Below are 17,599 nucleotides of genomic sequence, written 5' to 3' on the forward strand. Positions count from 1 at the left end.
TCGCGCTTCTCTATATATGCGGGGAAGACATGGCAGCTGCTAGGGTTACCACTTTTAATACAAAAAAATAAGGGACGCATACGTATTGATTCAAAACGGGACACGCAATTTCATTCTCAAATACGGGACGATTCCGTATTTTAAAGGACGGGTGGCAACCCTGCCCAGCCCATCAGCCACAGGAACAATCATGGATGTGGGCAGTTTCCCACCTGTGCACTTAGGTGAGAAACGCAGACACCGCAGAACGCCCTGCGGCTCGCTACAGCTACCACGCCCCCTCGCTAAGCCGCGAGCTATACCCACAGCCTGGCTCGTTGCTCGTTACGTGAGCCAATGCTCGTATTTAGATCTGAATTTTTCGCTCATACTTTCCTCGTATTTTGAATTTCTCGTATACAGAGGTGATCGTATCTTGAGGTTCCACTGTATATGTAATGCATAAGCCAATATCAAAACCCATCGAACTGCTCTTATAAATATAATGGATCATATTTTTGCTAAATACTCAATCTATAGAGGATTTTGAAATCTTTTTCAATTGTTGTTTCAATTGTTTTTCAACTGTTGTCTGGATTTACCTGTGTGTAGTTGGAGAAAAGTACTGAATATACATGTACATTAGAGAAATAATTAGACAAATAGGAAATCAGTGATAGCCACATCTGAATGAAAGATATGTTTAGCTGTATGCTTTCAAAATAAAAGTAAAAACAAAGACCTAATGTTTTTTAGATGTGTTTTATATAATTTGTGAAGCACCTATTGCAATAGCCATATAATCTACCCATGTGTCTGTCTGTCTTCATGAAACAACTTGACTCCCCTTGGACCAGTTTGGTTGAAAATTGGAACACTTATTCTTCAAAGAAATGTGTTGAGACACATCAGTTTTCATTCAGATATCACAAAAAGATCATGCTGTACAAGTATTCAAAGTTCAAAATCTCTCATTGAAAAGCATTGGCAAATATGTAAACTTATCTATCTTAAAACAGAGACTCATTCTGTGCATCCTCAGTTATGAATTGGTTTTCTGTTTCAATTTTACCTTTGCAGCAGTTACAGCAACTTGTATATTTTCGTCTTTACTCATCCACCAGCCACTCAGACCCTATGGTTGCCATGAAGTGCAATTCGCAAAAACAAATTAAATCATGCAAAAAGAAATCATAAAACAAAAAAACAAAGTGAACGCACAAAAACAAATGAGAAAACAGAAAAACAAATGAGAAAATACAAAAACAAATTGGAAATGCAAAATCAAAGCAGAAAACACAAAAACAAATTAAATATGCAAAAATAAAACAGACACAACAAATGCAAATGGAGCAGCACACATGCAAAACGACATCTGTGCAAACAAATTAGGAAGCATGAAAACAAAAAGAACGGCATATAAGCCAAAGCGAAGCAGAAAAAACAGTGAAAGCTAAACATACTTCACAATTCATTCCCAGCTTTTCCAACGAGTGGCGTGGTGGAAGCAAGAACTGTGAAAGGTAAAAGACAACTATTATCTTTTTTAGGTGTTTTTATATACTTTGGCAGAAAAGATAACATTTGCTTAACATTGAACATTGTGCCAGAGCAGCGGCAGAGCCAGCTGGGGTTTCGCCAGTAATAAGTTTGTATCTAGCAGAACAAATTTGATGCTTCGATATCAGATATAATAGTTTAGTCTAGTGTCAGGCAACTAACAAACTGCATTAAAAATAATCAAATGTGTAACAGATAATGCTTTTGGTCAACTATGTGTGTCCTGCAACACTCTGGTATGAAAAGTTGCTTACCATCACACTCTCGGCATTATGTTATGGTTTTCTAACAGTCAGTACAGAACTGACAAACTTATGTTTGTAAAACTTTAAACGGATCTCCTGCAGTTATGCAAAAGTTTTATGTCAAATCATTAAGAAATACATAAATACACAGGAGTTATTCTGTGTCACTGCTTCCACCACACCACCTGTTAAGACCTTGTAATTGATTGATGACATACTGCCACCTCACTTATTGTTTTCTTTTATTTTTAACCTCTGGCTTTGAATTTGTAGTAGCATTTAAAAGAGTAAGGTCAGGTCAGGTTGGGGAGCATGCACTGATACAGCGTGTTGCCGCACCCAGTATATGACAATACAGCTTGAGCTTCTGGTTGGCAATCCCACTGGCAGACAAACGGTCCAGTTCCACCCTCCGGAAATGACCCTCTACCTGCCACAGCCAGATGTTACGTGGGTGTCCCCTTGGCCTGGTCCAGCCACTCAGGTCCTCAACAGTGAGGATACTGCAAGCCGGAAACACCCTTAGGGAATCGCGCCACATGGCCGTAGTATCATAACTGACAAACTGTCACAATGCATACTGAAACATGTTTGTAATACTTTAAATAGTGCTCTGGCAAAGAGTACTCAAAGTTAAGCAAACATTATCTTTTTTGGCAAAGCATAAAAACACCTAAAAAAGATAGGAGATCTCATTTACCTTTCAGTGTTCTTACTTCCATCACAGCACTTGTTGAAAACCTGGGATTGAATCATGATATACATTTAACTTTCACTGTTTTCTTTTCATGCTTCCCAATTTGTTTGCCTTGTTCTCATTTTGTTTGCATGCTGCTCTATGTACATTTGTTGTTTCTGAATTGTTTTTGCGTTTTCTGATTTGTTTTTGTGCATTCAATTTGTTTTTGTATTTTCTCATTTCTGTTTGTGTTTCCAATTTGTTTTTGCATATTCAGTTTATTTTTGTGTTTTATGATTCAGTTTATGCAATTTGTTTTTACATTTTCTCATTTGTTTTTGAGTATTCAATTTGTTTTTACATTCTCTGATTTGTCTTTGCATATCATATGCAATTTCATTTTGTGTTTTCTGATTTGTTTTTGTGTTTATGTTTTCTGATTTGTGTTTGTGTTTCCAATTTATTTTTGCGTTTTCTGATTTGTTTTTAAGTATTCAATTTGTTTTTGAATAATCTGATTTAATTTTGGATTTTGTTGATTTGTGTATGGCTTTGCAATTTGTTTTTGTTTTCTGATTTGTTCTTACATGATTTTTTTTGCGCATTGCACTTTTTTGTGGCATGGTATTACAAAGATTGAATTGACTGAACTAATATTATCTGCAGGTTATTGTTATAAAGAACAATGTCAACCTGCAGCTAAACACTGAACTAATTAATTACATAGGAAAGGTTCAGATAATATAAAAATAGCTTTGAGGTTGAGAAATGGAAGTGAAGTTGATATGCAGGCAGAAGATCAGGCATGCAGCAAGAATTGTGCTGGGTTACAGAGTTTCTATGGTGCATGACGAGGAGAAGATTACAAGTAACAGATGCTGAAAGAGTCACTTGGAGATATAGCGTAAAACAGACTAAAATGAGATAACATTTTGTCAGTGCCCGAAGAGACAGTTTTGCTTATGCATATCGTCATGCTGGAATTAAAATCTTTTAAGATAATTGTCACCTTTGATATTTATGTTATACAATAAATCAGTTCCTTTTTCAAGTTCCCAAATGCATTTGAATGTTATGGCATGCATACATTTTCTAACTTGCTATTATCTCACTAAGCAGGACTGCATAAGTACAAAAATAAACAAACAAAAAGATCAGCACTGAACCCAAAGAAGCACCACCTGGTATAAGGTGTGTTTAGCTAAAAGTGAATAATTTAAAATCAATTCTTGCCACATCTTTTCAGAACATCTCAACAACTACTGGTCCATTTTAACAAAGACTCTTCTAAGAGCTAGTAAAATAAAAAGTAACTAAAAGCCAAAGTTTTCTACAATCAGAATGTTAGTGTTTCAGTTCTATACTCTTTATAGAAGTCAGAGTACAAGCTTTTGTGAACATTACAATCATCTAGTTGTTGCTGAATTTTGGTGATACCCAGAGGTCTGCTTATACATGTGTTACAAGACATTCACATCCTGTACAATGAATGTGTAAAAGTTACTTTTGGCTCATGATATTCCGTAATCAGGATGAGTTAGACCATACAAGTCCATCATTCCAAAGTGCTTAATGCTTTTTGATTACAGGAACGCACAAACTCTAAGCAACCAGTATTTGTCTCTAATTGCTTCTTGTAAACTCTTAATTAAAATCATTAATATTTTGTGGTAATGTTATAATATTAGTTTTGTGCATAACCATGCAACTCATATTATTATACTAGTAATTTGACATATATACTGTGTCTCTGTGTTTTCTTGCCAAACTGCCAGTGTGTTTATCAGTCTAAAAGATATCTGAGTGGAATAAACATTTGTCAGTGTTGTAGAATAGGTTTCAAAAAGTCTGTGTCTGAATGAACAGAAGCATGTTATTGATATCATTTAGAGCATGGGGGTTATCAGGTGTACACAGTATAAATTGGACGGAAAAACTGGGGTCAAGTATAACTTTCCCAGTGTTATGGAAGTCTTGAATTTCTCAGACACTTCCTGCAAAACAGATTTTTTATCTATTCAAAATCCTAGTCACACCTTACTCAAGCATCCACTGCAGTTCACAGCAAACCAAATCCTAATAGGTTTAAATTTGTTTTGAAGGAAGTTAAGAAAATTCTGAGTAATCAGATTAAGCCTCAAAACTGAAACATGTTAGACTGCACATCTAGAAAGGTCTCAATCACAGAATAACTGCAATAATTATTTTTGTTTGAAAAAACTGAGCCTTTGCTACATTCAGTGCTCTTCTATTAAGATGCAGATCTGATTTCTAGATTTTTGGTGAACGGTCAATCTGGTTGCTAACTTTCATCTTATGGTCATCAGTTAAGTCAGTACATCGGTAAACCTTTAGCAAGAGTGTCCAAATAAAACAATCCAATTTTTAAAAGATGAAGTGTCATCCAGAGAAGTAGCCGTGAAGGCAGTTAACTTAGTTAAGTCAGAAACAGCATGCTCAAAAAAAAATTAATTTCTGTAAGTAATAGAAAAGTACCTAGTAGATTAGTGATGAGATTATTGATACTGCATTGTGATCTGAAATAGCCACATCTAACATCCAGATCAGAAGTGATAATACTTAGAGAAATGAAATCAGCTTTTTCCCATGTTCTTGTGCTATGAAATTTACATGTTGTTAGAATCCATGCCTATTAATTACATTCATAAAATGACCAGCAGAGCAAGCTCAGCGGACATTATAAGATATGAAATCACATCGCAGTATGAGGCTATCCATAAATATGAAACAGGACCTTGGAGTAAGTGATAGATATATTTCCAGGCATTCGTGGGATTTCACTGTAACTGATATGGTTAGCCTATACTATAGTGCTTAGAAGAAAGTTCATTCTGAGGCTCGGTGGTTTTCCGGTTAATATTCATGTTGTACCAGAGCCTTTGTCAATTTAGTGTTCAGTGTTATCCTTTTGTACGGTTTGTGTTTTGTTTTTTTTTGCTTGTAAATTTATTTTAGGGCGGCATGGTGGCGCTGTGGGTAGCGCTGCTGCCTCGCAGTAAGGGGGCCCAGGTTCGCTTCCCGAGTCCTCCCTGGTTTCCCGAGTTTGAATGTTCTTCCTGTGTCTGTGTGGGTTTCCTTCGGGAACTCCGGTTTCCTCCGACAGTCCAAAGACATGCATGTTAGGTGCGTTGGTAATCCTAAATTGTCCCTAGTGTGTGCTTGGTGTGTGTGTAGGTGTGTGCCCTGTGGTGGGCTGGCGCCCTGCCCGGGGTTTGTTTATTGCCTTGTGACCTGTGTTGGCTGGGATTGGCTCCAGCAGACCCCCATTACCCTGTGTTCGGATTCAGCGGGTTGGAAAATGGATGGATGGATGGATGTACTCTATTTTGTAACAGTGTATAGCACAATTATATTAAAGGTTCAAAGTTAGTTTTTAATGTTAATTGAGCAGGACAGCTACTGATAAATGTCAGTCAAAAATAATGTACTGATGGATCAGTAACATTTAAAGGATGCCAAGCTCTGTACTTAGTAAGTCATGAATTTGGAAGCGATTTCATTCAAAAAAGTAGTCAGCTTAGATCTACACACACACACACATATATATATATATATACTAGCAAAATACCCGCGCTTCGCAGCGGAGAAGTAGTGTGTTAAAGAGGTTATGAAAAAGTAAAGGAAACATTTTAAAAATAACGTAACATGATTGTCAATGTAATTGTGTTGTCATTGTTATGAGTGTTGCTGTCATATATATATACATATACACATATACACACACATATAGATATATTATATATACATATACACATATATTTTATATATATATATATATATATATATATATATATATATATATATATATATATATATATATATATATATATATATACACATACATACATACATATACACACATAGATGCACTTACAATAACATAGAAATCAATATAAACAACATTAACATCATTATCATATGAGAATATGAAGTAATATATAAGAAGCACATTTCATATAAATATAAATTATTAAACAGTAAAATCTTCTTCTATAATTTGCTACCGTGGCCTTTCGTTGGTCTGTCCAGGATTTTAAATCACATGTAGCTTGCAAACCGTTTCACGTATTGACTTGAAATGTGGTACACATATAATACGTCACGTCTGCTATCCGCTTTATGGGTGATGAATGTATTACTCTTTTTATGTTTATTTTATTTTAGAATCAACTCCTATCTGCGCACACCAGGGCAGCCGTGGGCAGATGCGTATGGTGTATTCACTCCATGTTATCGTGCATTGCGCTGTCACTGGTATTTTGATAAAAGAATTTGAACAATATATAAGAAGCGTATAAATTATTAAACAGTAAAACATTAACATTTAAGAAGTAAAGTTACATTGAGTACTACTGCAGTGCCTTCGGGTATACCTCATTTTTTCTTTGCCCATTACATGCTTAAATGTATACATTTTTTGGTGTACCTACCCGAGAACACGCGACATATAACCGACCGTGGGAGAAGCATGGATTTTAAACACGCGTTGAGTTCATCTGCTGGTCTCCCTCGTGGAATAACTGGTAATGTTTGACTAAAATCTACAGCGAGTAAAACAACATTACCTCCTTTTTTTTTTTTACGATCTCTGAGATCTTGCTTTTTTCGGTTCAAGGCTTCATAAGCTCTTTTATGTTCAATGTTGTACTTAATAAGTACTAATTATCCCAAACCATGATCTTTGAATGTTGCAAGACTTTCGCCTTGTATGTAGATCGGGGTAATTACATTCATTGCATTCCTAGTGTGAATCACAATCTGATTGTATGGGTGGTTACCTGGCACTGTAGGGTTGCCACCCGTCCTTTAAAATAGGGAATCGTGCCGCGTTTGAGAATGAAATTGCGCGTCCCGTTTTGAATCAATACTGGACGGGATTTATCCCGTATTTTTTTTATCATTTTTTTTTTAAAGCAGCGTCTCATGCAAATCATCCCACACGCATTTTATGAAGATGCCTCCTTTCCTACTTTTGATTGGGTAATACTTGATGTCATCGTTAGTTTGATTGGTGTTTTTAACTGTCCAGTGAGGAGGGCGTGTCTTTTAAGTACAGTCTGCAAAGTGTTGGCACTGAGATGTTGCGTCAGCGCCATAGTTGAAGCCCCTAACGTTGCGGTCAGCAAGTCGGCTAACATCCGCCATGTGCCGTCTTTCAGTTGCGAGAAGCAGATCATAGAAAGGTTGAAACTGTTGCCCCTAACGTTGCGCCATGGCGTGTGCTTCGTTTATACCTCGTGTCTTCTCATTAAATTTTTATCTCGCGAATATGTTATTGCAATCCGCAGCGGGAGCGTTTCTATAAACTTAATTTAAACTTACGTTTTACACCGTGCTTTGTTTCCCTTATGAACATGCTTGTATGCTTAACTCGCTCCGTTCTCAATTGTTTAATTAATTTTTTGCTGTTCGCTGTTTGCGGCTGTTCCTCCATTTCCCCCTACTTCGTTCTTTTATCTCGCGAATATGTTATTGCAATCCTTAACGTGAGCGTTTCAATAAACTGATTGAAAATAGTTTTGCATTTACCTTTTTAGTAAAAGGCGAGCTTTTAAGCCTGAGAAATCACCCCGTAAATGCACACGTTTAATTGGACATGTGTTAATATGTATGGTTACACAGTATTAAAAGACAGTGAACAACGTCAGTTACCTTTCTTCCCGCGTTTGATAAAAGGTGAGCTATTAAGCCTGAGAAATCACCCCGTAAATGCACACGTTTAATTGCACATGTGTTAATATGTATGCTCACACAGTATTAAAAGACAGTCAAAAATTAACGTCATTTACCTTCGTTCCCGCGTGTGACTCGTGCTGTAAATCTCTTCCTTGTTTTTAGTTCACGTGATTACGTAGGAGGCGTGATGACGCGATACGTGACTCCGCCTCCTCCATTACAGTGTATGGACAAAAAATATGTTCCAGTTATGACCATTACGCTTTGAATTTCGAAATGAAACCTGCCTAACTTTTGTAAGTAAGCTGTAAGGAATGAGCCTGCCAAATTTCAGCCTTCCACCTACACGGGAAGTTGGAGAATTAGTGATGAGTGAGTCAGTCAGTCAGTGAGTGAGTGAGTGAGTGAGTGAGTGAGTCAGTGAGGGCTTTGCCTTTTATTAGTATAGATATATATATATATATATATATATATATATATATATATATATATATATATAATTAGTCTTGTAAAGTGATGCTTTTTAAGATATCAAACAGATGGGAAGCAACATTTAAGGACATGCATTCATATGTCAGGTAGGTATCTATTAACAAAACCACTCAGTTATTTGATCCAATATTAGGTCATTTATAAACATCTGTCTGTTACTTAAAAGCAATATGTAAAATGTGCAATGGTTAATTAGAGCATGGATTTGAAGATTGATTTTGCTGGGATTTTCAACGCTTTGCCTTTGTTGGGATTTTCAACATTTTCACCGGAAGCACATCATTACTACATCTTTACATTACTGATGAAAACAGCCTCAATCTCAGACTTTGTGGGGCTTACTCAGAATAAAAGAATCTCTGCATTTCCATCTGACCAATGAAATTATCATTAGAGAAGTTTTTGAAATGAGAGCAGTTAAGATGCAAAATGTGTAGCAAATTTATTTTACTTGTCCCAAAAAGGAAAACAATGGCTTTTTTAAGAATGTGAAAATCTGTCAGATTGTGCTTAAATGCTGGTATTAAAAACACAGTATTTATAATTGCCTGAATGGCACCTATTGACATGCTAATGTCTACTCCTTCCTAATTCTTAAGTCATTCCCAGCAAAACCATGATGTGCTTCTGGTTGAGGGAATGTGGAAAAAACTTTTTTAGGTTGGTCACCACACACAGACATTTTGCATTTGTGCACCCTATTTGCAGTTGAAAGCAATTGTAGCCAAGTATTAGTCAGGGTTATAACACAGCCACATCTAGCAGAACAGTACTTGACATGATAACAAAAAGCTTCCCTAATACACTGAGTCATGCTTTATAAATTATGTGTTATATATGCTCTATGACAGTTTTACCCACCCTTTGTTGTTTCACATGCTAGCATGTTCCTTCATTGTGAATTTGGCACGACTGTCAGGGAAGAGTGGGTAATTGAGCTTAACTGTCAAATTTGTTGTTGTCCTGCATGATCTCCAGAGGGTCAGACCATTAAATAAATCACCTCCATGATAATTTGAACACGATCATCAGAATGGTGGTTGGGGAGATTGTTGATCCACCTGCAATACTGCTGCTGTGAATCGAGCATGATTATCAGAGTGATGAGGGGGAGGCAGGGTTTCGTTCATGGTCAGCCACAGCCCACAGGTTGTAAAACGTTTCTCTATGGGGAAGTTATGCCTGTGTGCTGCAAAAAGTAGCTCTACCAAGAAGACCCTTGCATTCACTTAGAAGCCTGGGTACTCTGTTATAGCTAAACATATAACTAACACTTTCAGGCTTTATCTTTTTATTGCTAATTTCTCTTGGATCTTTGAGAAGAACACTAATAAGAATATGAATATTTATCATTATAATGTCAACCTTACAGTTTAAAGTTCAGTTCCTTTCTCACTAAACAAACCTGCCTATAAAATCTATTCAGTCATTTCAGCAGGCAGTGTTCCATTTCCTTACCTAATGATTTCAGATAAGATGTATAATACTTGATTAAACCATTCATGTTGAGTACCTTCCATAAATGTGCCTGTTGTATTTCCTATGTAGGATGGTAGCAAGTGAAGAAAAATCGTTTGCCATAGGAGTCCAGTTCTTGCTTATGAGAGTACTCGGTAAGTGGAATTATCAAAAGCTTTGCCTTAATATGCAGATTAAGTGAGAAAACGGCAACTTAAATATACTGTAACAATTATGATAGAATAAATGAATTCCCTGTGAGGTTATTCCATTATTGTAATGAACAGAAGTAATATTTTAAGTACTAGTTATCAAAATGAAACATCACATTTTCGGTATCTGCAGTCTTGGGCAGCATGGCTCTTGTTAGGCTGCTAGAAGGCCTGTGCAATGGGAAGAGAACTAAAGTTAGCAAATGTATTGTTTCTCATGTCAATATTTAAAACACTTCAAGCAGGAGGATTAGAAACAGTCAAATAAGATGTGAAAGGGTAGTGTAACCCTAGGGATAAGACCAAAATTCCATCTCATTGGGGCTTTCAGTTTTAACTAAGAGTTATGTCTTTAAGTAGTATCTACCAGTTGCTTTGAGATTAGCTGTACAGGATCAGTTTAGGTCACTTTCTGACTTTTATTTACTTATGTGTATGATTAAGCAGTCTGTAATGAACTGCTGTGCCACCCCAAAAAGAGCTTGTCTTACATAATTCTCTGGTTCCTCACTAACCACAAACAGCAATTAGTTAATACAAATTAAAGGATAGATGGATGCATGTAAGGGGGGGTATGCTGGATCTGATAGGAGTAATAATCTCTAATGGGCAATATACCTTTCAAGAATAACCCCTGACCCTTAAAAATGACTTCTGGAGAACAATGTAAATACCATAGGACAATGACTGTTACTTTGAAAAGAAAGAAACAGAGACAGACAGGGAGGATGAGAGGACATGAAATTGAAGAAAGAAGAGGAGTAGTTGGTTGCAGTTCAGAGGTGGTGATTAACACCAAAGTAAGAGGATAGAGAACCCTAGAAGAATTTAGAGTGTCTGCCAATTACAGTCTACCTTGCACAGGGAAATTAGTGATAATATAGTTTTGATTTTGTTTGCCCACTCTTAGTTGACCATCTGTCAAATTAAACTCTAAACATTTCTTTTTTTGTTCTTAGCATGGCTGCCAGCTCCAGCAGTATTTGGGAAAGTGATAGACACATCTTGCATCAGATGGAGTTCATTTTGCACAGGGAGGACAGGTGCTTGTATTTATTATGACAACGATATCCTAAGGAACAGGTTAGTTGTTCTGGTCTTGTACTTTTTACATTGCACTTTCTTTAAATCCAATCTATGGTTGTTAGTTTTTCTACAGGTGCTAATGTTTAAAGTTTGAGAATGGTGTATAGTGAGTTTTTCATTTTGGCATAGTTGATATATTTTAAAGAAAACTAAATGCATGACCATGAGAGGGTACGCATTTCTTTCAGGTTTCAGATTGCAGTTTTGCAACACAACAAGAGATTTGTGGACAGTTCAGTGTAGCAGTGCAAGGGAGGGTGTGGAAGTCCATAATACTATAGGCAGAATTTGCGCAGGTTTTATGAAATTATCCGATTCCTTGAAGACATGCAACCCCATGCTGTCTTAGGTGTGGTAGTGTTTTAAAGAGCTTTCCTAGGAGATCAGTATGTGAGTGTCGCTCATTCTGCCTATCTGATCCTTTACTGGCCTAATTTTCTCCAATATTTTGACTTTGCTTTTGTATCACAATTCCTAGTTTAATCATTTGATTGCTCTTATGGATATTATGATAAAGTACTTTAGAGGTGCTAGCTTGGAGGAGTAGGATATTGGTTAAGGTAAATGCATCACAAACTGTGACAAATATCTCCCCTGAATTCTTGGGAAGATGACAGTTTCTATATTTCTAATGTCTATGTTGTATACTAGCTTTAGTTAACTATCCTAAAATGCTGCTTGGGGCTCACAAACATACCTTAAAAGAAACACAAAACAATTATCTCACAACTTCTAAAATCATGTTGATAATACTGATGCTTGTTATCCACAAATCATTTATTTCCATTTCAAAAACATATAGTAGACTTTTACATGGTGTAACAAAAGGCACTATATCAACGCCTGACCTGACACAGACAGACACGGGAAGCACACTTATAAAACAAATAAATGTTTTTTATTTATTCTTCACCATGTGGGAAACACCTTCCCCGTTTCCCACAGGCACAACACAGTCCCAATAAGCACTGAAACACACACACTTTTCTTCTTTTCCTTTCTCCTCTACTCCTCTTCAGCAAGCTTAGTCCCTCTCCTCCCGACTCTGGCTCTCAGAGTGGTGTCTGCTGCTCCCTTATATAGTTCACCCAGAAGTGCTCCAGGTGTTCCGGCAGCATTTCCGGGTGTGTAGGAAAAACTGCCCATAAGGGCTCAGCAATTCTTGCTGCAGCATCCCCTGTCGGCGTCTGCAGATCCCAACAGGGCTGTATCGAACTCCAACTCCCATGAAGCCCTGTGGGAGTCTGAGGCACGGCTGCAACCCAGATGGGTTGCCATCTAGTGTCCTGAGGGACATAATGCTCCGTCCACACTTGCTCCCCTGGTCCTACCAGCATGGAGGCCTCCCGGCTGGAGAAGAACCCCAGCCGCAAGCTACAATGGGAAGTTCTTTCTTTCTGACATTTATTGTATGCTCATTATCAGAGCATGTCTTAGTTTCCCAGACTGTTTATATATCTGTCAATTGGACCTTTAATAACTGGAACCTAAATGTGTTACATATCTCATTGATTTACAAATGCTCTTTGATTTGCAATGCTATTAAAACGGCACTGAATGTCCACATTAGATTTCTTAACAAAAACTCTTACATTTCAACAAATGCCATTGATCACTTTGTAGCTATGATGGCTCAAAGGTGGAATCTGTAAAAAATAGTGTAGTAAGACAGAAATTTTTATTTGCTACCTTTGTGTAACATTATGTTAAAAGAATATGATTTAATAATCTTTTTCATTTGATTTGAAATGTAAAAATAATACATACCAAAATGTTCTGCAGCTAGCTTGAAATGTTACATAATATGTGTTTATTTCGCGTTTGGTTTGTAATGTTATAAAATACATGCTGATAATGTTCTGTTAGTAATGGTGTTGTTAAATGGCTAGTATGCTGTGAGGCTGAGGTGAGGACCATTTGTTTAGTTGTGTTAAAGGCACTAACATGTATAATGGACCATCCTTTATATGGTGACAATGCTGTATGAATCACCATAACGTGAAAACAGTAAATATATAGAGTTTACTGTGTTTAGAACGATAAGATCATAAATGTAGTGTATTCCTGGCATCTATTTCTGCTGGTACTAATGGTGTGCACCTTTGTATTCTTTAAGAAAAGAGTAGCTGTAGGAGACATTTCTTCATCTGTGCTTCACATTTGATGAACTAGCAGTTTAGGTTTGTCTTCCCATCTTCTGAATTTGTTCAGAAGCTTGTTCACACACTTGCTCAAAATGAAAACACAAAAACAAGGAAAGTTCTTAACTAGTGGATGTGGTTCTTCTAGACTTTTGGAATTTCATTACTGTATATTTCACCGTCAACATCAAAGGGGATGTGACCAACTGTCTTTACAATATGGATATGCAAAAGCAAAATCTGATGATGTCCAATGTTGCAGGCCCTGGCAAGTGCTGTAGTGAGCTATTTAATAAGCTCTTTTCTTCCATTTTACTTTAGTGTTTCTGTGAAAACATGGGGCGCAACTGGTTATTTGGTTATAATAAATTATATTCAGCTTTCAGTACATGAAGACTGTGGCATACAGTAGCAGTGTTAATGAAACTAACATCCTGTTCACACATTTTTCTGTCATTATTATTGTGGAAGCAATTAGTCTGCAGGTATTGTGGAGCTGGCATTAGTATTGAATTCCTGTTCAATGAGTTTTTAAAAGTAAATAACTAATTAAAAGGAAGTATCCAATAACCGGTATTTGCTCTGCATTTACAGATACCTTGGGGTCCAGATTGGCTATAAACTCTTGGGTATTTTTCTGCTGATTATCTTCAGTTGGAAAATGAAAAGAACCGATGAGTATAACTTTCCAACTAAAGCTGACTTCTGAAAGTTTGCCAAAGCGGATGACTGCTCTCAACAAAGCCTTTTCTTGCCATATTAATGGAGGATTCATCTATCATCAGATGAAGGTTTTGCTATTCACTGTTGGCAACACCTGCAGAGATATGAAAGGACTCCATTGCTGTAAGATGCTCATTGATGGAAACACCACATAAGGGCAGAGAGAAGAAGACTGTACTCATATCTTCTCAGACTAGGAACCCCAGAAGAAATAGAATCATTGAAGACCTGTTTTCATGGGGCTAAGGAAAATCCATCCTGTTTGTCCCTAACAGACAAATTAGAGAAATAATGTGATATTTCCTCATATTTCACTGCATATTACATGCAGATTAATGTTCCTTTGGAAAACCAAAAGGTATACTCCACTTTAGCTTTGTTTAGTTTCTCCATATAGATAATGTTTTTCCTCACAGGGTGTCCACAATCAAATTAAAAGGGTTCTGGTAGTGATAAATATGTGTTGAAGTACCCCAAATGAATTGCACTTAATAAATATTTATGATAGTTATATCGTTCTTTTTTTAACAAAATCAAACTCATATCTGTAGGACATACGTTTCATATAAAGTGTGCATTTATTCTACAAATCATCTTCTTTAACATTTTATTTGACTCCATTTGCCCTGATGCTTCTGTACCATATTAAAGTATTTGCAGTTGGATTAAAGTTTTTCATATGTGATAGATAAAATGTGTACATTTAATTGGACGCATTTCTGAAGTTTGCCCAGAATAGATCAGTATTTTGTATTGTTTAGTCTTATATTAAGTGCTCACATTATATAAAACAGATGTCTAAGGCTGATTTGGAGTTTGACTCAAAAAAAGTGAATTACCAATCGTAAGAGTGCTTTTCTCTGCCGCATCTCCGCTGCAGGACCACGATCATTTACTCCTACCTTTTTATTCCGCCATTTCTCATAGTGCAGTCACCAATGTTTAAACTTTCTTTTTTAACCTCGACCCACTGCACTAAAAGCGGACTTAAAGGTGCCACATGATGTAAATATTTTATTGCCTGGGATGAGAGCTTTCTGAAGTGAAGCTGATTATTGTGTCTGTGATGATGAGTGACACCATTTTGTGTCACAGGGCTAGATTTGCCAGTGCCTACAATCCAATACACAAAAACATTTTCATGCAGGCCAGATAGGGAATGATTTATGACAATGTCTTCCAAAGGTTTGCTTTCTAACTGAAGTAGTATTTAAACATGAAGATTTCACAAAATGCTTTCTGGTACTTCTCAAACCTCAGCTGATGTGACAAATCATTAATTTAGTTTGTGTGATGCCAATGTATGGTTATATATTTTATGGATACCGGACAAACAAGTGTAGTGAGTTTTAATATCCAAGTTCATATAGGATGAAACTGATATTGAATATTGATGTAGTGATTTTTCTGTATAAAGCACGTACTGATGTTTTTATATTTTTTCCAAGATCCAAATGGCCCACAGCCCAATCCCCAACCTGAGAATAAACTCACTGCATTTGTGCTCACAGAATCCACTACAAACCTGGCACACAAGTGATCTGTACAAAAAAAAACTAATACCTGTTATTTGTTTTGCAGTGACACCATTTATATGCAGTGACATCTTTTGAAATTATTACAATTTTATTCTTAGCAAAGATTATACATTTTTTCTATTTAAACACATTTACTGCACTCCTCCATTTTCCTAACCTGCTAAATCAACCTCCAGATTACATGATAAGCTACATATGAGGTCTCTCTGAAACAACTCTGCCAACAAAACAAATTTCACTCTTGGAGGAATAAAATCAGAGCTGATTTGTATTGTTTTTTTCCTTCCATTTACATAAGGTTTGAACATCCGATGCATACTTTAGGCTGGGGTAAATGTATGTAAATGATATCAAACACAGGGAAACAACATCGACTAAATCCAACATAACAGATCACTGTGTACACAGACAAACCTCACACCTTATTAGGAGACAACATACTGTATGCATACTTTTGATATTAATATGCGTACACAATCCCATACAAGAATAATTTATGCAAAGACTTTACTTTTTTGGCAATAATGCAGGGGTTATTTGGGTTTCTAAGGTTCAGGCTGCTGAGGAAATGCAAACAGTATGTGAAAGCCTTTAGAGGAGCCTCATTTTGCCCCACAACACCTGAGCTTTACAGGACAAATAGATTTACATTTGCTTTTGCAATAGATGCATACATGTGAATGAATGTAATTACAGATTTAAGAAACTTGACTGTAGACCAAGTCTGACTAAACAAAATGTGGAGCTTTGCGGTCTCTGGCACTCCTTCGAGCCATTATCTGAAATAAACAAAGTCTCCCAGGTACACAGCAAGGAAGGCCAAACTTAAAAAATGCCTTTCAGCCTTATGTTGACGCTGCTGTGGTGCTGTGGATTTACAGCCTGATAGTGAGACCAACTAGCCAAAGGTTCATACCACAGTCTGCACTCATAAAGGCAACTGATGTAAGAAAAAGCTCTTATATTGTTTTTTATGACACGAGTAGATTAACAGTCAATTTATTAAAAAGCCTTTTTTGTTTAAGCAGCCCATATGGAGACTGTTAGCTGAACATTCAGTCTTATAAAAGCAATATATGATTAAATTCTCTGTAAACCACCATGTCTAAGAAGAAAGAAATGCTGAAAGAAAGGAATATTGCAGCCTTCCAGAAATAGGCCCATTGCTCACCGACAAGGCTTCTTTGTTTTCATCCCACTAATAGGTGGTTCAAAGAAAACCTGCCCTAATGACCTTTTTAAATAAATCCTCCTTAATCACAAGTGTTCAGAGGAAAAAATTAAGATATTTAAGACTAACAAAGCAAGTTTGTTGAAGTTGGATTTGGCTTTGCTGTAGAGATGGCCTGGTGTGCCATTGTTTTTCATTCCGCCCGTCTTTTACGTATACTACGTTCACATCAACTTTTATCAGAATGAAAGTTTAGATCATTCATATACTGTATGTGCGTACTTCGATTTAATATACAACATTACATTTTAATATCACCTTTAAAGAAGAAGCAGTTGTTGATGCCAAAGACACAGGTAGTGCCTGTGTTTGATGCCTCTCTCAACATGAGATTTCTAACATTTGCCTCATTCATGCTGGTGCTGGCAAAGTACAGTCCTAGTAGCCCCAAAGTGCTGAACACAGTTTTTTATTATACCTGATTAGTGGCACACTATCCAGGGTTGGTCCCCAGTATGCCCCCATTGCTGCTGGTAAAGACAGCTGCTCTCTGCACTCTACTGGACAAGCAGGTTAGAAGGTTGATGGATGGTTGGATTAGGAATAATGATTGAAATC

The 17,599-nt window shown here is 36.7% G+C and overlaps 1 protein-coding gene across 1 annotated transcript in view; it reads left to right on the forward strand.

Annotated features, from left to right (window-relative positions):
- LOC114646541 (solute carrier organic anion transporter family, member 2A1) overlaps window positions 1-17,053 on the forward strand; it is a 120,326-nt gene extending 103,273 nt beyond the window's left edge. The window contains exons 12-14 of the mRNA XM_028794771.2: window positions 10,201-10,265; window positions 11,282-11,405; window positions 14,144-17,053. Coding sequence (XP_028650604.1) covers window positions 10,201-10,265; window positions 11,282-11,405; window positions 14,144-14,258 — 304 coding nt within the window. The 3' untranslated portion in view covers window positions 14,259-17,053. The remainder of the gene's footprint in view (window positions 1-10,200; window positions 10,266-11,281; window positions 11,406-14,143) is intronic.
- The last annotated feature ends 546 nt before the right edge of the window (window positions 17,054-17,599 follow it).

Source organism: Erpetoichthys calabaricus, chromosome 2, assembly GCF_900747795.2.
Source record: "Erpetoichthys calabaricus chromosome 2, fErpCal1.3, whole genome shotgun sequence".
NCBI classification, from domain to species: domain Eukaryota; kingdom Metazoa; phylum Chordata; class Cladistia; order Polypteriformes; family Polypteridae; genus Erpetoichthys; species Erpetoichthys calabaricus.